A 19298-nucleotide genomic window follows, 5' to 3' on the forward strand; every position below is an offset into this window, starting at 1 on the left:
CAGTGGGGGGGGGGGGAGTCCAGAACTAGAGGGCATAGGTTTAGGGTGAGAGGGGAAAGATATAAAAGACATCTAAGGGGCAATGTTTTCACTCAGGGTGGTACGTGTATGGAATGAGCTGCCAGAGGAAGTGGTGGAGGCTGGTACAATTGCAACATTTAAAAGGCATTTGGATGGGTATATGAATAGGAAGGGTTTGGAGGGATATGGGCCGGGTGCTGGCAGGTGGGACTTGATTGGGTTGGGATATCTGGTTGCATGGACAGGTTGGACTGAAGGGTCTGTTTCCATGCTGTACATCTCTATGCCTCTGACTGTGAAGAGAGAGCTGAGATAGCAGCACTTACTGGTTTGCCCTTTCAAACAGTTGGCATATGGGCTAAGTGGCACCTCAATTTATGATTCTAGTTATTGCTGGAACTGAAAGGGAGGAACGTACTAATAATCAAGCCAAAATGCTCCATAAGTTGCACCATTAATATAAATTTTTAAATTCAATCACCAGAATTGTTTCCCTTTGGTACTGCCTTCCAGAATTAAAAGACTTTCACCATCAATCAACAAAATAATCCCTTTATCCTTACGCAAAGTTTATTTTAAAACAATTGGCAAAACTGGTTATTATCCATGTTATACTTCACGATTAGAAGGTGTCTCCTTTTACTCCCAGTTTACATACATACAGATAACAACTCTACAGAGATATCATTTAAAAAGTAACTGGAGAAAATATCCTCATTGACCAATGGTCTACAAAATAAAGAATCAAGGTTGATGAATTCTCCCAGTCCACTGACCATCATGTTGACAAAATCGAATTGTTGATAGAAGCTTCAATTCAATTGGAAATCAAGTCTTTAAACAGTGTGCTCCTTATTGCTGATTTTCCTTTTTATTTTCTTCCCACCTGCTGAGGATTTTTTAGATTTTTAGATTCGATTCCCCACAGTGTGGAAACAGGCTCTTCAGCCCAACAAGTCCACACCGACCCTCCAAAGAGTAACCCACCCAGACCCATTTCCCTCTGAGTAATGTACCTAACGCTATGGGCAATTTAGCATGGCCAATTCACCTGACCTGCACATCTTTGGACTGTGGGAGGAAACCGGAGCACCCGGAGGAAACCCACGCAAACACTGGGAGAATGTGCAAACTTTACACAGACCGTTGCCTGAGGCCGGAATCGAACCTGGCTCCCTGGTGCTGTGAGGCAGCAGTGCTAACCACTGAGCCTCCGTACCGCTTGAAACAGAAGTCAAATTCAGCCAGGATTGAGAGACAGCCATCTTTGGAGAGGCCCTATAGTATCTTCCAAAGGCAGGTTTTCCAACAATGAAGGGCAATAATCTCTATTCTGGAAGGTGTCCAAACAGTTCAGCATCTTTGCGTTTTCCCCATGTAGTTTATATTTTTATATTCCCAGAAGTACAGAACAGGCTGTTTGGCCCATCTGTTTGGTACAGGGTATTAGTATTTCTGCACGGAAGCCTCTTTCAAGCCCACTTCATCTCACCTGATCAGCATATCCTTCTATTTCTTTCTCCCTTGTGTATTTTTCCAGGCTGCTCTGTAAATGTATCCACACTATTTATCTCGACCACTCCTGTGGGAGGGTGTTCCATATTTTGTCCACTCCCTTGGGTCGATATTTTTCCTGAATTTCTCATTGATGTTTAGTGACTGACCAACATAATTGCCCCTAATGCTAGTCTCATCCACAAACGGAGGCATCTTCTAAACATCCATCCCATCAAATCTGTTCGCAAATTCAGGAACGCTTACTTGTTCAAAAATAGAGTAAAACCGAGCCTCTCCTGTGTGGTTTTGTTCTAACGCTGTGTTTTATTTCCCAATGTTAGGTTGACCATGCTGCTAATCGGACCCAGTTTGGGAACAAGATTCACAACTTTGGTGCCATTCAGGAGAAGGTTGCTCATATGGCAATGCTGCAGTATGTGACAGAGGTAAGCAGAGGTGGTGAGCTGTACTCCACACACAATTGGCTTGATAGTAGGAGACGGAGGATAGTGGTAGAGGGTTATTGTCAGACTGCAGGCCTATGACCTTAAAGTTGTTAAACAACAGAAACAGCCTGAATGGATGGAGTCAAGTTCTCTCAGAACCAAGATTTTTAATTTTAGCTTTCCAGAATAACTGGGGTCTTGAAATTGGATGTGGAAGTTCTGATTCTACTCTCTGTTACAGCTAAAAGCTGAGGTTCTCTTCCTGCTGCTGAACTTGTATGTGAGACAATCTATTTTACTGAATTTGGAGATATTAAGGACGGCAGATGCTGGAAGTTGCAGTCAACAAAATGTGAAGCTGGAAAGGCACAGCATGTCAGGCAGCATCAGAGAAGCCGGAAAGTTGAAGTCTTGAGTTGAGTTCCTTCAGTAGGACTCCTGATGAAGGGTCCCGACCCAAAACGTTGATTTTCCTGCTCCTCCAATGCTGCTGGATCTATTTTACTGAACTTGCCTTTGCCAAGTGTGTGTTTATAGGATTTTAACTGTAGTCTGTTTTTAACTGTAGTGTAGAAAGTGTGTTTTACACTGAGTAGTTTAACCAATCAAATTGTATCTGGAAAGCAACACCTTACGCTTACCTTTAAAAGAAGAAATGTTAAGAGTCTAGGCTACCTTAATATATTTTAGGGGGTTTGGTCTGAATTCAAGATTATTCAACTCAAAGACAGTGAGTGGAGAGTGTTGGTGTTTTTTATTTCGGGTGTTGCATTTGGTCAGTTTAAAGAGGGCGTGCCTTGTGTAATAATGGTTCTTTCAGTCACTAAGAGTTTCTTGGAACTGAAAGAAGTCATTTGAGGAGTTTGACAGAAAGCGAGCAAAGCAACACTTTCAGAATTGGCAAACAAGTTGAAGCCTGTATCTGTGAGGAAAAGGGAAGTAATTGCAGCATTAGCTGTAAATTTATCATTGCCTGAAATTCAATCAGGCTCATTGGAGATTGCTAAAATTCAATTGCAAATGAAACAGCTTAAATAGAAGCAATGGCAAAGGAAATGAAAAAGAATAGTCCTGGCACAATGAAAAAGAAAAGGAAAATGAAGCAGTTTGTATTACAATTAAAAGCAGGGGAAAAGTAAAGGAAAAGATGGCTGCAGCAGAAGAAAAGGAGAAAATCTTTGAAATTCAGAGATTGGAACTAAAACTCAAAGTCGACTTAAATGGCGGAAGTAGAGGTGAAAGGTAGTAGTGATGAGGACAGTGATGGAGAACAATCCCATTGTAGCCAAAGGTCTGGTGGGGATCTGTTTAAATATGTCCAAGCTTACCTAAGTTCAATGAGAGGGACGGAGAAGCCTTTTAGCCGGTGACCATGTGGCCTTTGTTGACCCAAATAAGTTGGTAGTTTGAGCTAGTGAGGTATTTGCAGCACTATCAAAGGAAGTATCTGGGGAGTATAATGAAGTGAAAAAAATAATCTTAAGTTCATGTGAGTTAGTACCAGAAGCCGACAACATTTTGGGAATCTAAGGAGGGAACCTGGTCAAACATATATTGAGTTTTAAAGTATCAAACAAAGTATTTTTGATAGGTGGATAAGGGCATTGGAAATAGATCAAACATATGATACTATTAAAGTTATGATTATTTTGGAGGAATTCAAAAATTCACTTCCTGAGGGAGTGAGAACTCATGTGGAGGAGCAGAGAGTTAAGGCTACAAGATTAGCAGGGAAAATGGCAGATGATTGAGTTGATTCATAAATCAAAGTTTGGCTTCCAACATCAATTTCAATCTGTGACAGATAAAAGTTAGGGAAAAGAGAGAGCCTCAGGTGGTAAGGGAAAATGAGATATAATTGAAGGGAGTAAAGATAATTTACCACAGGGTAAAAAGGAAACCCAAAAGGGGGAAAGGGAAGTAAAACAACTCCAGTGGTTTCACTGTAATAAAGTAAGCCACATGAAGTTACAGTGTTAGTGGTTTAGAAAAGGTATTGGGAAGATGGATGTGGGAAAACAGGATAAACCAGTGAGTTTTTGTTGAAGTGGTACAGGGAAGCACAGGGTAAGCTCAAAAGCTGAAAAAGAACGTGCAACCTGGTCAGGGGTTGGTTGAGAAGAAAGTGTCAGATCTCTTTAAAGAATTTACTTGCATGGGTAAGGTTTATGCACCTATGCCAGGAGGAGTAGGTAAATAAATTAAGATTTTAAGAGATACAGAAGCAAGTTAATCTTTGGTAAAAGATGAGGAGATGTGTAATTCAAAAGTATTGTCAGAAAGGGTGATAAAATGTGGAATTCATAGTGAGAAGAGCAGTGTTATATAACATGAGGTTGGAGAGTTTGGTGAAAAATGGTGAAATAGTGGTAGGAGTAATAGAGAGATTCTTAGTTCCAGAAATATAGTTTATCCTTGGTAATGATATAGCTGAAACATAGGTGGGAGTGATGGTTACTGTTGTTGAAAAGCCAGTGAACAATCAGGCAACTGAGGTGTTACAGGAAATATATCCTGGGATTTTTCCTAACCGCGGTAACAAGGTTACAAAGCCACAGGTTGAAGCAGGAGGAGAAATCGAGGAATAAAGATAAGAAAGTTAAATTATCAGAAACTATATGTGCTCAAATAAACAAAATAAAGCCATAATATTATTACAATGGGATCTTGATCAACTGGGCCTGTGAGCCAAGGAATGGCAGATGGAGTTGAATTCAGATAAATGTGAGGTGTTGCATTTTGGTAAGACAAACCAGGGCAGGACTTACACAGTTGATGGTAGTGCCCTGGGAGTGTCGTCAGACAGAGACCTATGGGTGGAGGTACATAGTTCCTTGAAAGTAGCATCACGTGTATACAGGATGGTGAAGAAGGCTTTTGGCATGCTTATGTTCATCAGTGACTGTATCAAGCACAGTAGTTGGGACAACATGTTACAGCTGTTCAAGACATTGGTAAGGCTACATTTGGAGTACTGTGTACAATTCTGGTGGCTCTGTTATAGGAAGCATGTTATTAAACTGGACAGGATGCCGAAAAAAAAACACTTAGAGGGATTTTACTGTGTCTGGAATGTTTGAGTTATAAGGAGAGGCTGGTCAGGCTGGGACTTTTTTCCTTGGAGTGCAAGAAGCCGAAGGGTGACCTTATAACAGTTTATAAAATCATCAGGGCCATGGATAAGGTGAATAGCCAAGGTTTTTTTTCTCCAGGGTGGGAGAGTCCAAACCTAGAGGACATAGGCTTCAGGTGAGAGGAGAAAGATTGAAAAGGGACCTGAGAGGCAACTTTTTCAGACAGGTTGGTGCATGTATGGAATGAGCTGCCAGAGGAAGTGGTAGAGGCAGGTACAATTGTCGCATTAAAAAGGCATCTGGATGGATACATTCATAGAAAAGGATTAGAGGGATATGGACCAAATGCAGGCAAATGGGATTCATTCATTTTAGGAAACCTGGATGGCATGAACAAGGACCTGGGGCGAAGGACCTGTTTCCATACTGCATGACTCTATGATCCACTTCAGAGGGCAGATGTTGCCTTAGTCTAATGCTTCATTTGAAATGCAGCACTTCTAATGGCACAAAAATGCATGGATACTGACCTTCCAGCTATACAGCACACATTCAGGACTGAACCCAAGATAGTGAGGTCCGCTTTCTCAGTGCTGACCCTCTGACAGTGCAGCATTCCCTCAGCACTGTACTGGGTGTGATAACCTTATGTTTGTGCTCAAGTCTCCTGGGTTGAACTTGTCATTGTGCTTAGCCACCTGATAAAAGCTGATAATGTGGAGTGGAAAGTGCAGTTGAAACAGCAGCAGTAATTGTCATCCCTGTGGATGGTAACAGTGATTCTTTCTTTTCCCTCCTCTCCAGTCAATGGCGTACATGATCAGTGCAAACATGGACTCAGGAGCAACTGAATTCCAGATAGAAGCTGCCATCAGCAAGATCTTTGCATCTGTGAGTTTTGCTGTTCATCTGCTTAGTTAGTGCATGTTAAATCTGTTTGTCATCTAGTTTAAACAGTGTTAGTAATCCTGTTTCTTCTGCAGTAAAAAATGCTTCATAATTGGTCAAAGTGTATCGTCTTGACTTCTGCCATTCACTACCCAAGGAATCACTGTCGCTTTTTATTTAAGATGCAATGGACATGTGGTTAGCTGCTGAGCACAGCAAATGATCCTGTTTCGATCTCAGGACTGACCTTTATTTATGGTGGGAAAGAATTCTCATTCTTCCCCAATACAGCAGCTCAGACTGGGGTTTTCAGATCTATCATTCAACAGCAAGTGGTTTAGCCACTCGCCAAACCTATGTCTTAATCTGACTCACACTTGAAACAGAAAGATTGCATTTCCAAAGCACCTTTCCAACTCTCGAAACATAACAATACTCTTCACTGCCAATACAGCATTTTCCAAGTGGAGTCACATTTGTAAATGCCATTTAGTTCACAGGGAGCTCCCACAGACCCATCAAGTTCAGGACCAAATAATGTTTTCTAGTGATATAGTAAATTGAGGGCTAAATGTTGCACCAGGCCCTCAAATGAGGGATATGGACCAAACGCAGACAAATGTTACTACTTTGGTTTGGGAAACTCATTTGAAAGGTCTGTTTCCATGCTGAATGACTCTATTATTCGATACAAGAACAAACATGGTGTCATGTTTAACAGTCAGCTGATAAAAGGAGCCTCTAACAATGCTGCAATCCCACAGCACTGACCCTTCAATAATGCAGCACCCCCTCAGTAATAAGCCTCCAACAGTGCAATACTCCCTCAGCTCAGCTCTGACCCTCCAACAGTGCAGCATTCCTCAGTACTGATTCTCCAAGTGTAGCTCTCCCTTACTACTGGCCCTGAGTATAACAGTCTGGATTCTGTTTTCAAGTTGTTGAGTTGGGACCTGACCCCACAAGCTCCTGAATCAGTGGTAAGAGTGTTGCCCACTGAGTCATGTGGTGTCTCCATGTATCTGCTGCCCTTGTCCTTCTAGATGGAAGTGGGCATGAGTTTGAAGGTGTTGTCTAAGGAGTTTCTCATCATGTGGTGATCACAGTTTTGCCCAAGTGTCTTGCAGTAAGGCTCCTGTTTGAGGAATGCAGAGAAGGAAAATTTTATCCCTGCATTTCAGCTAAGGTATGTTGGTTTTATGGTTAATGTGTTGATACATGTTCGCAGACTGTTTCCTCTGGTAGTTGGGAGACTTTTACCTAATGATGATTGGGGGCAAGAGGAGAAGATAATGGAGGAAGGAGTCCCAATCCCAAGAAATGAATTATTTAATTCAAATTACACTGACCCTGCTCATAATCTCTCTGCAGGAGGCTGCCTGGACTGTTACTGACGAATGTATTCAGCTCATGGGCGGAATGGGCTTCATGAAGGTTAGTGCTGGGTATGAATATTGTTATACCTGACCATCATGACCAGAGAAAAGTTTAAATAGGAACTAAGAAATAGCACAAATGGGCCATTACCTTCCCTCCCCCTAAATAAGATTTTAGCTGACTTGTACCTTAATGCCACTTTGCTGGGCTATCTCCATATCACTTAATACCTTTAGTCTAGAAAAAGTTATCGATGTCAATCTGAACACACACAGTAAGTGAGCATCCACAGCTCTCAAGGAGAGAGAATTCCAAAGACATTATCTTTGAGAATAGACATCTCAGTCAAAAGGACTGGCTGACCCTTAATCCTGAGACCGTGTCCCCGTTGTTCGAGACTGAGAACTAATTGTTATGTTCTGAATCAGTTTTAAAGAGGGGGGATCTAGACCTGAAATGTTGACTCTGCTTTCTGTCCACAGATGATACCAGACCATTTGAGTTTCTCCATCAATTTGTTTTTGCTTAACTTCAGCGCATGAGGGCACCAGAGTCTCATTGCACATTCCCTTTCCTCAAGTTATATCCATTCAGATAACAACCCGACTTCCTGTTTTTGCAAGCAAAATGGATAATCTTATATTTATTCACATTGGCATTTGCCCACTGACTCAGCTTGTCCAAATTACACTGAAATATCTCTGCATCCTCCTCACAGCTCACCCTCCTACCCGGCATTGTGTCATCTGCAAATGTGGAGGTATGGTATTTACTTCCCACATCCTAATCATGAATGTACATTGTGAATAGTTAGGTCCTAAGACTGATCTCTGCCCTACTCCACTAGTCACTGCCTGCCACTGGGGAAAAGACCTGTTTATTCCTATCATCTCACCCGGCCCCTCTTGGTGATGGTGACTGCCTGTCACAGAGTCACATCGGGCATCCAAATGTCACCCCCTGTAATTTCAATAGCATTACCATCTCTGAATCCCCTACACTGACTATCATGTGGTTACTACCTGAAGCACAAATGGACTAGCTATATTAATACAGTGGCTACAAGAGCAGGTTACAGTCTAGGAATCCTCAAACAAATACCTTGCCTCTGACTCCCGAAAGCAGTCCACCATCCACAAAGCACAAGTCCAAAGTGTGATGGAATATGCTCAACTTGCCTGGATGAGTGCGGCTCTACCAGACTCTATACAAGTCAGAGCAGCCTGCTTGATTGGCACCACATCCACAAACATCCATTCCTTTCACCAGAGGTGCTCAGTAGCAAGTGTGTCCTATGTACAAGATGCACTGCAGAAACTCACCAAGGTTCCTTAGACAATACCTTCAAACTCATGTCCACTTCCATCTAGAAGGACAAGGACAGCAGACACATGGGAATATCACCCCCTGCAAGTTCACCTCCAAGCCCCTCATCATGCTGACATAAAAATATATGTCTGTTCCTTCAGTGTCACTGGGTAAAAATCCCTAAACTCCCTCCCTCATGACATTGAGTCTACCTATGCCTCAGGGACCACAGAGCTTCTACAAAGCAGATCACCACCAGCTTCTCAAGGCTAACTATGGATGACTACAAAATGCTGCACCAGCCTGTGTTGCTCATATACTTTGAATGAAGTTTTAAAAATTGAGTTTAGAAAACAACCAGAAAGCACAACCAGAATCTATAAATATAGAAGAGGGCCACTCAGCCCATTGTTCCAATGCTGGCACTTTAGGCTAGGCTATCCAATTAACCCTGAAATCTTGAGGGGATGATGTTGTGGAGCTCGAGACAGGTTGCAGAAGTGAGGTGTTGAAATGACATATGGCTTTTAAAGGATTTAAGCATAAAAGTGAGGCATTTAAAATGTACATACTGATTAATGCCGAGTCTCGACCCATTCTATCTATTGTTAGGATGCTGGTGTTGAGCGGGTGATGAGGGACCTTCGGATCTTCCGCATTTTTGAGGGAACAAATGATATTCTTCGGCTTTTTGTTGCACTCAATGGTATTCAGGTATGTATTTGATCTTCTTGTTTCTGACTCTCCCAAAGTCTCTGGGTGAAGGCTTCATAAGCTTTACTCCACCATCACCACCCAGTCTGTTTTAGCTTATATGTGTCATGGTGTTTATCACTTGTTATTAGGGGAGCATTGCAAGAAAGCCCAATCTCATACCCACTCAATTTTCTGGTGTGGGATCACAACATATATGCAAACATGTAAATTAGGAGCAGAATGAGGCCATTCAGTCTCTCAGGCCTGCTCTGTCATTCAATAAAATGATAGCTGATCTGGTTGTGTTTTGAATTCTACATTCCTATCTATCCAGGTGCGGAATCCAGTTGGTTGTGGCAGTGGGTTGCTTGAGGTGGAGGTTAATTGCTGTATCTGTATCTGTACCCAATGATGCCTGTGTCATTCAGCTGTATCTCTCCCTATCCCTCTGTCTCTATTTTCAGTTTGGGGTTCATGTATTGGACTTGCCATTTGGAGTGTGAGTTATGAAGGTGATATAAAATGGACCAAATAGTCTCCTTTCAATCCATAACCGTTCTATGATTTTATGATCTGTCTATTTTATTTTAAAATCTGCCTTGTCTTCACGCACACGTGTCAGTAGAAGGACACATTAAGAAAAACAGATAGGACCTAGGCTTCATTAGAAGATGCAGACTGTACAAAAGAAAGGAAATTATATCATGTCATTATATATCACTTGTTTAACCCAACTGGAGTATTGTATTCAGTTATAAACACCATACTTTAGAAATCATGTTTAGGTTTTGCAAAGGGTCATAAGGGGATTCAGGAGAACGTTTCCAGGAAGAATGGATTTCAAGGATTCTGGGTAATCCAAGATGGAGGAGAGGAAAATTTTCTGGATGTAATAGCTGCTCCTTTTTTGAGGTATTTTAGGTGTTGGAGGTGATTTCCTCGAATTCCAGGAGCAGCAATTACTGTTTCATGTGCTGTTGCATTGTTTTGGAACTCTGGAGGAAAAAAAAGTCAAAACAGCAGCAGTTTTAAGAGGGAGAAGAACAGGCAAAAGAAGCACGTGGTGAGGTCAGCGCGAGAGAGAGAGACAGAGAGAAGAACCCACACTGCTAACTGGCAGAGTTAGCAGTTACTGCCTTTTCATGTATCGCTGGACATTGGAGTGCGTCTGGGGAAAATTAAAAAACAGTGAAATTCACAACTGATCTTGGAGGAACCTGTTTGGGAAAGATCACAGCACAGAAGCAGATAAGTGGATTTTAAGCGCAGCCTTAAAATAAGTCTGTAGTATAGAGTCATAGAGAGTGAGTAGAGGTGGGTTCTTTCTTGATTATATGTTTTATTGAGCTATGTCTCTTGATTAAACTTAAAATATAAGCCATAAGTATTAATTTAATCTGGAGCAATGTTTTGTAGAGGAATAAGACAATGCTACTTTCTGGGTCTGTAGATTGAAAGAAGCAAAAATGGCCCTTAGTAGAGTGATATGCTCTTCTTGTCGGATGTGGAGGTTTAGGGAGAGTTTACGGGTTACTGAGGATTATACCTGCAATAAATGCTGTTGTTTGCAAATCCTATCAGATCGAATGGATCGGTTGGAGAGGCAGGTAGAGGCAATGAGGAATTTACAAGAGCAAGAGGATGCGATGGATGGCAGTTATAGGAAGGGGGAAAGTCTCAGATACAGTCACAAAGATGGGTTAACTCCAGGAAAGGTAAGAGAGGTAGGCAGGTAGTGCAGGGGTCTTATGTGGCTATCCCCATTTCAAACAAGTAAGTTATTTTGGAAAATGTACGGGGTGATGGACACTCAGGGATACATAGCACGAACAGCCAAGTTTCTGGTATTAATGCTGGCTCTAATGTAATGAGAGGTATGACGGGTTCCAAGTAATCAATTGTTTTAGGGGACTCTCCTGTCCGAGATGCAGACAGACGTTTCTGTGGCCAGCAGCGAAAAATCAGAATGGTGTGTTGCTTCCCTGGTCAAGGATGTCTCCGAGAGGGTGCAGAATGTTCTCCAGGGGAAGAGGGACCAACAGGAGGTCATTGTACACATTGGAACCAATGACATAGGAAGGGAAAAGGTTGAAGTTCTGAAGAGAGATTACAGAGTTAGGCTGGAATTTAAAAAAGAGGTCCTCGAGAGTAGTAATATCTGGATTACTCCCAGTGCTATGAGCTAGTGAGGGCAGGAATAGGAAGATAGAGCAGATGAATGCATGGCTGAGGAGCTGGTGTATGGGAGAAGGATTCTTATTTTTGGATCATTGGAATCTCTTTTGGGGTATAAGTGACCTGAACAAGAAGGACGGATTGCACCTAAATTGGAAGGGGACTAATATACTGGCAGGGAAATTTGCTAGAGCTGCTTGGAAGAATTTAAACGAGTTGGGGGTGGGTGGGTGGTGGGATCCATGGAGAGAGTGAAGAAAGATTTCAATCTGAGACTGGTACAGTTGAGAACAAAGGCAAGTCAAACAGTCAGGGGCAGGCAGGCACAAAGCAGAGAACAAGGTGGGACTGATAAATTAAACTGCATTTAATTCAATGCAAGAGACCTAACAGGGAAGGCAGATGAACTCAGGACATGGTTAGGAGCATGGGACTGGGATATCATACCAGTTACAGAAATGGTTCAGGAATGGATAGGACTGGCAACTTAATGTTCCAGGATGCAAATGCTACAGGAAGGACAGAAAGGGAGGCAAGAGAGGAGGGGGAGTGGCATTTTTAATAAGGGATAGCATTACTGCTGTACTTAGGGAGGATATTCCCAGAAATACATCCAGGGAAGTTATTTGGGTAGAACAAAGAAATAAGAAAGGGATGATCACCTTATTGGGATTGTATTATAGACTCCCTAATAGTCAGAGGGAAATTGAGAAACAAACTTGTAAGGAGATCTCCGCTTTCTGTAAGAATAATAGGGTGGTTATGGTAGGGGATTTAACTTTCCAAACATAGACTGGGACTGCCATAGTGTTAAGGGTTTAGATGGAGAGGAATTTGTGTGTACGGGAAAATTTTCTGATTCAGTATGTGGATGTACCTACTAGAGAAGGTGCAAAACTTGGCCTACTCTTGGGAAATAAGGCAGGACAGGGGACTGAGGTGTCAGTGGGGGAGCACTTTGGGGCCAGCGACCATAATTCTATCAGTTTTAAAATAGTGATGGAAAAGGATAGACCAAATCCCAAAGTTGAAGTTCTAAATTGGAGGAAGACCAATTTTGACGGTATTAGGCAAGACCTTTCAAAAGCTGATTGGGCACAGATGTTCGTAGGTAAAGGGATGGCTGGAAAATGGGAAGCCTGCAGAAATGAGATAACAAGAGTCCAAAGAAAGTATATTCCTGTTACGGTGAAAGGAAAGGCTGGTAGGTATAGGGAATACTGGATGACTAAAGAAATTGAGGGTTTGGTTAAGCAAAAGAAGGAAGCATATGTCAGGTATAGACAGGATAGATCAAGTGAATCCTTAGAGTATAAAGGCAGTAGGCATATACTTGAGAGAAATCAGGAGGCCAAAAGGGGACATGTGATAGCTTTGGCAAATAGAGTTAAGGAGAATCCAAAGGGCTTTTACAAATACGTTAAGGACGAGGGAGAGAATAGGGCCCCTCAAAGATCAGCAAGGCGGCCTTTGTGTGGAGCCGCAGGATATGGGCAGATACTAAACGAGTATTTTGCATCACTATTTACAGTGGAAAAGGACATGGAAGATGTAGAATGTAGGGAAACAGATGGTGACATCTTGCAAAATGTCCATATTACAGAGGAGGAAGTGCTGGATGTCTTAAAATGCATAAAGGGGGATAAACCCCCAGGACCTGATCAGGTGTACTTGTGAACTCTTTGGGAAGCTACGGAAGTGATTGCGGGGCCTCTTATTGAGATATTTGTACTCAGGTGAGGTGCTGGAAGACTGGAGGTTGGCAAACGTGGTGCCATTGTTTAAGAAAGGTGGTAAGGACAAGCCAGGGAACTATAGACCAGTGAGCCTGAGCTCGGTGGTGGGCAAGTTGTTGGAGGGAATCCGGAGGGACAGGATGTACATGTATTTGGAAAGGCAAGGACTGATTAAGGATAGTTAACATGGCTTTATACGTGGGAAATCGTGTCTCACAAACTTGATTGAGTTTTTTGAAGAAGTAACAAAGAGGATTGACTGAGGGCAGAGCAGTAGATATGATCTATATGGACTTCAGTAAGGCGTTTGACAAGGTTCCCCATGGGAGACTGGTGAGCAAGGTTAGATCTCATGGAATACAGGAAGAACTAGCCATTTGGATCCAGAACTGGCTCAAAGGTAGAAGACATTTGGTGGTGGTGGAGGGTTGTTTTTCAGATTGGAGGCCTGTGACCAGTGGTGTGCCACAAGGATCGGTGCTGGGTCCACTAATTTACATCATTTATATAAATGATTTGGATGGAAGCATAAGAGGTATAGTTAGTAAATTTGCTGATGACACCAAAATTGGAGGTGTACTGGACAACGAAGAGGGTTACCTCCGATTACAACGTGATCTTGATCAGATGGACCAATGGGCTGAGAAGTGGCAGATGGAGTTTAATTTAGATAAATGCGAGGTGCGGCATTTTGGGAAAGCAAATCTTAGCAGGACTTATCATTAAGTGTATAAGGTCCTAGGGAGTGTTGCTGAACAAAGAGACCTTGGAGTGCAGGTTCATAGCTCCTTGAAAGTGGAGTCGCAGGTAGATAGGATAGTGAAGAAGGTGTTTGGCATGCTTGCTTTTATTGGTCAGAGTATTGAGTACAGGAGTTGGGAGGTCATGTTGCGGCTGTACAGAACATTGGTTAGGCCACTGTTGGAATATTGCGTGCAATTCTGATCTCCTTCCTATCGGAAAGATGTTGTGAAACTTGAAAGGGTTCAGAAAAGATTCACAAGTATGTTGCCAGGACTGGAGGATTTGAGCTATAGGGAGAGGTTGAACAGGCTGGGGCTGTTTTCCTGGGGCGTCGGAGGCTGAGGGGTGACCTTATAGAGGTTTATAAAATCATGAGGGACATGGATAGGATAAATAGACAAAGTCTTTTCCCTGGGGTGGGGGAATCCAGAACTAGAGGACATAGGTTTAGGGTGAGAGGGGAAGATATAAAAGAGACCTAAGAGGCAACTTTTTCACTCTGAGGGTGGTACATGTATGGAATGAGCTGCCAGAGGAAGTGGTGGAGGCTGGTACAATTGCAACATTTAAAAGGCATATGGTTGGGTATAGGAATAGGAAGAGTTTGGAGGGATATGGGCCGGGTGCTGGCAGGTGGGACTGGATTGGGTTTGGATCTCTGGTCGGCATGGATGAGTTGGACTGAAGGGTCTGTTTCCGTGCAGTACATCTTATGACTCTAATTACCTGGAGAGATTAGAGAAGCTGGGATTGTTCTCCTTAGTGCGGACAAAAGAGACATTTAAGTGAGGCTACTCAAGATAACGAGGGGCTTTAATTGAGTAAAAAAGGAAAAACAGTTACCAGCACGGGAAGGTCAGTAACTATAGGGGCTAAAGTTGAAGAGAGATGGTAAAAGAGCTTCAGGGAGATGAGAAGAAGGTATTTTGATGCAGCGAGTTGTGATTTGGAATGAAAGCAAAGTGGAAACAGATTCAGGCAAAGGCATAAACACCTGAAGGGGATAAATTGCACAGCTAATGGCAGTGTGGGTTGGGGTGGTGTTGGGAGCCAGTGAGGAAGTGGGGCAAGTTACACTGATCTATCATAGAGCCAGTCACCTGAGCCTTTTTCAGTGGGAGGGAATGGTGATGGAATGAGAAGAGTTCCTGAAGGCAGTATCTTTACATTGGATGCGGATGCATGGTTGGTGAAAATTCACCCAAAGTCACACGCCCACTGAGTGAAACAAACTAATTTGTTGTGAGTGCAACCAGTGATAAACAACACCTACAAAAAAAAAGCTCCACTAATGATTGAGTCACCTCAGCCTGAATATATCCTGCTTCCTCACAATTATATTTCCCGGATATTCCCCAGACTCCTCCTAGAGGGACTGAGGGGTGACCTTATAGAGGTTTATAAATCATGGATAAATAGACAAAGTCTTTTCCCTGGGGTGGGGGAATCCAGAACTAGAGGACATAGGTTTAGGGTGAGAGGGGAAGATATAAAAGAAACCTAAGAGGCAACTTTTTCACTCTGAGGGTGGTACATGTATGGAATGAGCTGCCAGAGGAAGTGGTGGAGGCTGGTACAATTGCAACATTTAAAAGGCATATAGATGGGTATATGAATAGGAAGAGTTTGGTGGGATATGGGCCGGGTGCAAGCACGTGGGACTGGATTGGGTTGGGATATCTGGTCCTTGAAGTTTGCTGAAAAGATAGACATCGTATCAAAGTTTGTCATCTTGCACTCCTCAGGATAAATTGTTATGGACTAGGCCAGACCACTCAAAACATTGTTAAGCAGGCAGCCCAGGCCATAAATTTGCAATTTGTTTTGGTAAGTGTACAGTGAAAATTACCTGGAGTAAGCTAGCGAGGTTGACTACTAGGTTTTAAAACAGACAAAAACGTGTTCACAAAATTACACAATGAAACACGAAGAACAGAATAAAGAACCCCTACAGAACTCAGTCTATCCAAACTATAGACTTAATTATGCTGTTCCAAATATACACAACAGTCCCACTAAGCAAACTCCCTTAAAGCACAATTTAAGAAAAAAGGAACAGGTGCTTACAGGTTGAAATTAGAAGGGCAGACAGAGAGTCTGTTCACACAGTCCACTGCTGAACTCCCATGTAGTTCTGGGCTGAACTGCTCAGTTAGAGAGCTGACCACTCCCCTTTCATTAGACAGATCACTTCGAAAACATGACCACTTTGGCCTGAAGTCTCATCTGTTTACATATAAACAAAAGGCCTCTCAAAATCTTTTTCATCTCTGTACTAAATTAGTCTTATTGGAGCTGGACCGTTTACGACCCCTGTGCAAAAAAACAAGGACACTGTGTACTTGAGAAAAGGACCAGCTTTTTTAAAAAAAAAGGACCAGCTTTGTGACATCTCCTTCCTTTGGAAAAAAAAATGAACCATCAACATTGAAAGATGGCTTCATTTTTAAAACCCTTCAAACCCTGTGAGTACTCTAAAGACACACACATAACATACTAACTGTACACATACAAACATACACAACCACATGCGAATTCAGGCCGTGGCACACCTGCCACCGAGCACCTCTGTATCTCATTCAAGCCTCGATAACACATCGGCAATCATATTTTCGCGACCTGCCACATGCACAATTGTCAAAGTGAATGGCTGCAACAACAAACTCAACCTAAACAGACTGGCATTTTTGTCCTGAAATTTTTCCACAAATGTCAATGGGTTATGATCAGTGTATACGATTGTCTCAGATACATTGCTGGTAATATGAACACTGTAATGTTGTAATGCCAACACCAAGCTTAAAGTCTCTTTCTCCACCGTTAAATATTTCTGTTGAAGAACATTCAACTTTCTGGGGAAAATACTCAATGAGTCTTTCTATTCCCTCGTCATCCTCCTGCTGGAGTACCGCACCGACACCCACATCGCTGGCATCGATAGCCACTTCGAAAGGCTTTGTATAATCCGGGGTGGCTAATACTGGGGCAGTGGTTAACACAGTTTTTAGGCTGTCAAATGCCTTTTGACTGTGCACTGAAACTTCTTGCCTTTTTTTTAACAATTCGGTGAGTGGAGCAGCCACACTGCTAAAGTTCAGCACAAACTTTCAGTAAAATCCACTCAATCCCAGGAACTGTGTTTCTGCTTTTCTCGTTGACAGTGTGGGAAGTTCCCCAATTACTTTTGTTTTTGCATTCTGTGGGGCCATTTGTCCATGTCCAATAACATGGCCCAGGAAGGTGACTTGGACTTTGGGTTTACCACCAAGCCTGCCTTCTGAAGTCAATCGAACAAGTCCAATAAATAGTGTAAATGTTCCTTTCATGAGTGACTACAAATCACCAGGTCATCAATATACACGACACAGTTGGGTAATCTGGCAATGGCCTTATTAGTCAGTCTCTGAAATGTGATTGGAGCATTTTTCTTACCAAATGGCATGACTTTAAACTGATATAGTCCCAATTTGGCATGACGAAAGCTAAAATTGCCTTTGCTCCCTCTGTCAGAAGTACTTGCCAGTGGCCTCTGAGCAAGTCCAACTTAAAAATGTAAGTTGCTTGTCCCACTTTTTCCAACAGTCCTCCAACCGTGGAATTGGATATGCATCTTTGTAACGGTGTTGACTTTGCGATAGTCCTCACATAACCGTTGGGTACCATCTGGCTTTGGAACCATGACTGTGGGTGAGCTCCAGTCACTGTAACTCACTTCGATTATGCCATCATGGAGCATGCGCTCTATCTCCTTCTGAACCTGTGCCAACTTGAGGGTTATGACTATAAGAATGTTGCTTAATTGGAACAGCATCTCCTATCTCTACATCATGCACAATCAGGTTATTACTTCCCAGTATATTTCTGCATATCTCCCCATGTGATAGCAATAACTCTTTCAGGTCATTTTGATTTCCTTATGGAAGGTAACTCAATAATTTATCCCAATTTTTGACAACTTCCTCATTGTCCAATTTGATTTGAGGAATGTCCAATTCAGAATCCTCTGAACTTGGTTCTTCCTTCTGTGCTGTAATCATTAACACCTTCTCTTCTTGCTTTCCTTTAAAATACCTTTTGAGCATATTCACATGACACACTCTGAGATTCCTTCCCATCTGGAGTCCTTCTCAAGTAGCTCACCTCACTCAATTTCCTCTTGATTTGATAAGGTCCACTCAACCTTGTTTTTCAGGCTCACCTGTCACTGGAAGTAACACCAATACCTTATCCCCAATTGCAAAATTGTGAATTTGTGATTTCTTATCCACCTTCTGTTTCATTGTATGCTGTGATACTTTTAAATGCTGTCTAGCTAAATCTCCAGGTCTACTTAATCATTCTCTAAAACTTGACACATACTCCAAATGGTGGTCTCTGAATTCTGACTTATTAATTTCTCCTTAATCAATTTTAACGGCCTTCTTACAACATGCCCCAAAATTAATTCAAATGGACTGAATTTGGTCGATTCATTTGGTGTGTCTCTGATCGCAAAAAGTACAAATGGAGCTCTGTAATTCCAACCATCTGGATAATCCTAACCATAAGCCCTCAACATGCTCTTTAATGTATGATGCCATCTCTGTAGTGCTCCCTGTGATTCAGGATAGTATGAAGTAGACTTGAATTGCTTTATTCCCAGGTTATCCATAACCACCTTGAACAGTTTGGATGTGAAGATTGATCCTTGATTTGACTTGAACTCTCTTGGTAGTCCGTACCTAGTCAAAACTTTAGGTGATTCTTCTACAGCCCTTATAGCTGTGATGTTGCGTAACGGGATTGCCTCTGGAAATCTAGTTAGCACATCCATTATCGTTAAGAAATACTTATTGCCACTTTTTATTTGAGGTAGGGGACCTAAGCAATCCATCAAGTATCTGGTAAAAGGTTCCTCGAATGCTGGAAGAGGTATTAACGGTGCAGGTTTTATTACTGCCTGTGGTTTCCCATTAGCTGACATGTATGACACATCTGGCAAAATTCAACTACATCCTTGTGTAGTCCAGGCCTGTAAAAATGTTTTTGTATCTAGGCCTGTGTTTTCCTCACCCCTAAATAACCTCCACATGAAAGTTCATGTGCTACTCGCAGCACCTCCTTTCTGTACCCTACTGGCAAAACAATTTAATGATTCTCTGTCCATTTCTCATCTGCTTAAATGTGTGATGGTCTCCATTTTCTCATTAAGATATCAATTGTTAAGTAATAACACACAGGAATGCACTCACTATCCTTCTCTGTAAATGCCTTTTGATACAACTGTTTTAAGTTCTCATCTTTCTGCTGTAATTCAATCAGCTTAGCAGAGCTTAAAGATACTTGCCTGTTTATCT

The 19298-nt window shown here is 42.2% G+C and overlaps 1 protein-coding gene across 2 annotated transcripts in view; it reads left to right on the forward strand.

Moving 5' to 3' along the window:
• Positions 1-19298, forward strand: part of acadvl (acyl-CoA dehydrogenase very long chain) — a 69794-nt gene that overhangs the window by 31330 nt on the left and 19166 nt on the right. For both annotated transcript variants that reach the window (XM_043683347.1, XM_043683348.1), the window contains exons 11-14: positions 1860-1964; positions 5843-5929; positions 7298-7360; positions 9224-9325. In XM_043683347.1, coding sequence (XP_043539282.1) covers positions 1860-1964; positions 5843-5929; positions 7298-7360; positions 9224-9325 — 357 coding nt within the window. The remainder of the gene's footprint in view (positions 1-1859; positions 1965-5842; positions 5930-7297; positions 7361-9223; positions 9326-19298) is intronic.

Source organism: Chiloscyllium plagiosum, chromosome 48 (assembly GCF_004010195.1).
Source record: "Chiloscyllium plagiosum isolate BGI_BamShark_2017 chromosome 48, ASM401019v2, whole genome shotgun sequence".
In the NCBI taxonomy this organism is placed as follows: Eukaryota; Metazoa; Chordata; class Chondrichthyes; order Orectolobiformes; family Hemiscylliidae; genus Chiloscyllium; species Chiloscyllium plagiosum.